Source organism: Clarias gariepinus, chromosome 26 (assembly GCF_024256425.1).
Source record: "Clarias gariepinus isolate MV-2021 ecotype Netherlands chromosome 26, CGAR_prim_01v2, whole genome shotgun sequence".
In the NCBI taxonomy this organism is placed as follows: domain Eukaryota; kingdom Metazoa; phylum Chordata; class Actinopteri; order Siluriformes; family Clariidae; genus Clarias; species Clarias gariepinus.
The window spans coordinates 10337501-10342138 of NC_071125.1; the positions used below are offsets into that span (position 1 = coordinate 10337501).

General features: G+C 36.4%; 1 protein-coding gene across 3 annotated transcripts in view; it reads left to right on the forward strand.

Moving 5' to 3' along the window:
* Positions 1-2944, forward strand: part of osr2 (odd-skipped related transciption factor 2) — a 6156-nt gene extending 3212 nt beyond the window's left edge. For 2 of the 3 annotated variants that reach the window (XM_053487956.1, XM_053487955.1), the window contains exons 2-4: positions 645-1331; positions 1633-1732; positions 2141-2944. In XM_053487956.1, coding sequence (XP_053343931.1) covers positions 682-1331; positions 1633-1732; positions 2141-2320 — 930 coding nt within the window. In that variant the 5' untranslated portion in view covers positions 645-681 and the 3' untranslated portion in view covers positions 2321-2944. The remainder of the gene's footprint in view (positions 1-644; positions 1332-1632; positions 1733-2140) is intronic. The other variant, XM_053487957.1, reaches the window with a different exon arrangement.
* The last annotated feature ends 1694 nt before the right edge of the window (positions 2945-4638 follow it).

Consider the following 4638-nt stretch of genomic DNA (forward strand, 5'->3'; position numbering starts at 1 on the left):
TATATAACACTTTATTTACTGACTCCAATGACAGCCTTCAAAACACACCTGCCCACAGACCTATAGGCATTAACCTTAAAATTCCTATGTGGTGCGAATTGTGTTGAATAAATATCCTATTGCCTTGATGTGTAAGTCATTACAAAACGATATCAAATCATGGTCTAAGTTTCCCAGTAAATGTGCCCTAAGCAAATTCAGAAAATTTTAGTTATCATGCCAAGAATAACAGCCTCATGTACAGCGACGTAGCATTCAGTATTATAGTCAGCTTCTGGACCGAGCATGACTCCAGCTGCGAGAAGTCTCTCGGAGAGTAGCGTAGTACTGTTCCGTGCCGTTTATTTGCGGTTCAATGCCCGTCAGATCAGCGCGATTTATGGGACATAAAGACTAACTTTTATTATGATTATTATGCTTGTTGGAATTGAATTAGATTCTGTTTATTTGGTCATGAAGTAATGAACGTGTTATCTATATAAAGAGAAACGGCAAGGTGAAGGAAATCTCCCTCTTTCTCCTTTCTCTTATAAAAAAGTACAATGATTAAAAAAAATAACGCACCACTGCATTACGGAATAGATTTGGTTACCTGATTGCGTTACTCCAGGCTAATTTAGAGAACTGATTGATTTTTTTAACAGGACCTCCTGAAGATTATCTTTTGTGTTCGATTGGAAAATGGGAAGTAAGACTCTTCCGGCTCCGATCCCACTTCATCCGTCTCTCCACCTTTCCAACTACTCCTTCTTACAGGCAGCAAACAGGCCTAGCTTTCCTCAAGCTGCCGACCACCTTCAAGGACTCTACGGCCTCACGACAGTGCAGACAATGCAAATGAACCACTGGACCCTGGGCTACACTCACATGCAGGGACTGCGGTCAACCCTCACTGAAATGTCAGCTGCGCAGGGCCTGACGGATCTTCGCTTCTCGCTCCCTGTTTTACCCCTCACTGCTCACTTCTTTCATCCTAAACAAGGAACGATAACTCACGTAATTCCAGCCATACACCAAGACCGACCCCGATTTGACTTCGCGAATCTTGCCATTGCGGCTACACAAGAGGACGAGTCTAGGACCGATGAGCTGTTAAATCTCACAACAGGTCAGAGTTCAGAGCTGAACAAACTGTCTCCAAGCAGAAAGACCCCACGAGGAAGGCTTCCATCGAAGACCAAAAAGGAGTTCATTTGCAGATTTTGTGGAAGAAACTTTACAAAGTCCTACAACTTACTTATACACGAGCGCACGCACACAGACGAGAGGCCTTACACCTGTGACATCTGCCATAAAGCTTTTAGAAGACAGGACCACCTACGTGATCACCGGTATGTAAAGGAATATAATATACCTTTACTTTCTCTCTACAAAGCAAATGACTTTTGGGATGGTGGTTACTTCTTTTTCGTATCTTTATACACCAGTTCGCTTGTAACACTTATGCAAAAGTTACTTCTTGTTTTTTTCCCCAACACATTTGGTCAGTCTGAATTACCGACCTGCCTTGAAGTAGCACATTTAGATTAATAACTGTCATCATTATTTATTATTCGATTTATGGTAAAGAATATATCACTGAATAATTCCCTGTTGTCAGACAGATGACTAACATGTTGGTTATGCTTGCAGATACATCCACTCCAAGGAGAAACCTTTTAAATGTCAAGAGTGTGGAAAGGGATTTTGTCAGTCGCGGACTTTAGCAGTTCATAAAACTTTACATATGCAGGTGAGATATTACCGTTATCGTGATACTGTTTCATTTATAATGCATATTATCGCTAGGTCTCGGATTAATTTAATGCATGACCTCTCTTAGTTTAGTAATGAAAATCTATACTCATGATACAGATAATGCATAGGCTCCTTATGACGTAATTTGAACTTGATCAATCAGGATAATCGAAACTCCAATATGAAAATATTTCATATACAATACAGTGGGTCACGCCAGTAAGATTTCGTTATTTGGACAAATCATTACGACAACTAATAAAGTCTTGTTTAAGTCAATGAAGAGGAAACTTTCTACATTCTACACTGTAGTAGGCCTTTAATCATTAGTAAATCATTATTTCAGCACATATATGATTAAACATTAAGGGAATAATACTTTGCTTGCTTCAAACCAAAACAGGAGTCTCCTCACAAATGCCCCACATGCGGAAGAACCTTTAATCAAAGAAGTAATCTGAAAACTCACCTTCTCACCCATACAGACATCAAGCCCTACACCTGTGAGCGCTGCGGAAAGGTGTTTCGCCGCAACTGTGACCTGCGACGGCATAGTTTGACACACTCGCTTCACCAGGACTAGCAACTAGGAAAAAAACCGTGGGCACATAACAGAATTACCAACGGATACTTCTGGACAAAATTATCGGACGCAAATGGGATAACTGAAAACTTTGCAATCCTGAATTTTTATTAGCTACATTTATAAAAAAACGGTTACTGAAAATGAATGAATACACAGGGTGGCACCAAAAACTAGCTCCATAAGCATTTTTCCTTATATGTAAATTTGACTTTTTCCCCCCTTACTTCGGACCAAAGATGGCTTTGAAACTAATAACAAAAGAGCAAATAGGACCAGACCTAACACCACTCGGCTTTTTTTGTGTTCATCTGAAGTCAGCAGCCGTATCGCAGCCGGCCCTGTAAAGAACAAAAGCATCTCTGCATGTAAATGCTGATACAGTAAGAAATAGTTAACGTTCTTGTATTGGTGTTAAGTGCCAATAAGTCATAGCCCGACGATTTGAGTATTTGCTGTAATTTATACCTTGAAACATTTTTGCCTATAGATCTAGGCTTTTGTGCCACTCTGTATAAACCGTGTTTGAAATATGGATGCTTGTTATAATGACTTGTGGAAATAAAGTTCAGATGAAATAAAAGTCTTCTTGACTTTTTAAAATAAAGTCAAGATGATGATCTATGTCATGGCGCTTTGCAATGGATTATTAAACTAATTAGACTATTAGTTTACTATCCTTTATGTTGTTGTAAATGTTTAAAAAAGAATTTGAAATTATTATTTTGTGTATTCTCAGCCTAGATAAAAATCAACGCATCTGCCTGTCAAAAAAAGCATTGTTTGAGTGCTTTTTTTATTTTTAAAAACGTTTTTTTAATGTGCAAGTTTGACACGTGAGCTAACTTTACTCTATTTGTGATACTCATTATTATTATTATTATTATTATTATTATTATTATTATTATTATTATCACAGCTGATCAACCAAGCAAATTATCCAGACATTCTAAACCATCACATTTCTAACTTTCAGCAGTGTTAGAGAGAGTGAAATACAATGGCCTGCACTGCGCTTTCACCCGAGCTGCTTGCACCTCCTATCTGCCCGGGAAAATACTGCTAGTGCTAGAAACAGGGAATATTGGCTTCAATTTTTTAAAGAAGAAATTGGAAATCAAGTATAATCAACATGTTTTACCGTTGCACATATTTAACCTAGAGCTTCACCTACCAATGGACTATTTTTTAATAACGGTCAACAATGTTCAGTTGAGGTTCTCTGTCTGTAACGGTTTAGAGAGAAATAAGTAATGGCAAATAAAGTTATCTGGTGTTTACATTTTTTATGCCAAACAAATAAAATGACATTATGATCACTAAAATAAAGGTACAGTCAAATGATTAAATATCATGTTAGTTTCGCAATCAAACAGCCTAAATTACTTTTTGTAATTTGCAAGTCAGCCACTTCTTACTTCTTATAGAACGTTGCCTTTACGAAATGTAGTGGGTATGTCCATACTTTTATGGACAAACAACTTAATTTTTGAGTGTAAAAAAATTATTAAAGCAACTTTCACGATTCCATTTTTTATTTATAGGCTTATGAGTTACAATTCGGTTGCAATTAGGATCTTAGGCGTTTATTATATTAGTTTAAATATATTTCAGTTAAGTTTATAATGAATTATTACTTCATATCCTTCATAATCATAACCTACCAGTTTTACATTCATTCTTTCAGTCTTTTATCAGTTACTTACAGATTACACAGTAAAATACAAAACGACAGCATTATTGTTTGTATTAGCTAATATTATTATTGTTGTTGTTGTTGGTGGTGGTGGTGTTCTTTTAGTTTTTGTTTTAGAAGTAGTATAGAAGGAGGAAGAAGAGCATACTAGTACGGATACTGTTACTAGTAATTATTATTTTTATGACTATGAGGGCTAGTATAAAATGTAAAACTTCTGCTTTGGGACAATGACCATTGTTAAAAGCGCTATATAAATAAAATTGAAATTGAATTGAATTAAAACTTCACGTAGCTGGCATAATAACACAACGATGATTAGCTTGAAAACCTATACATTAGGTATTCAGATACTATACATGATTTCGATATAACTTATAATCACATGACTCGTTGTAAGATAGGCCTGATCCTCTGATTGTCACAGTTCTAACAGCTTCACTGTAGGTAAGTAAGTCTACTTTAACCGTCAGTCAATATTGTTTGACAAAAATGTACTGCCTAAAACAATCGAATATGTTTCAGTTACAGTTTATAAAAACCACCAGGCTTTGTAAGAGGCTTCGTAAATATTATACTAAAACAAGAACTTACAGTTAGTCAATAATGAAGAGGACATCGT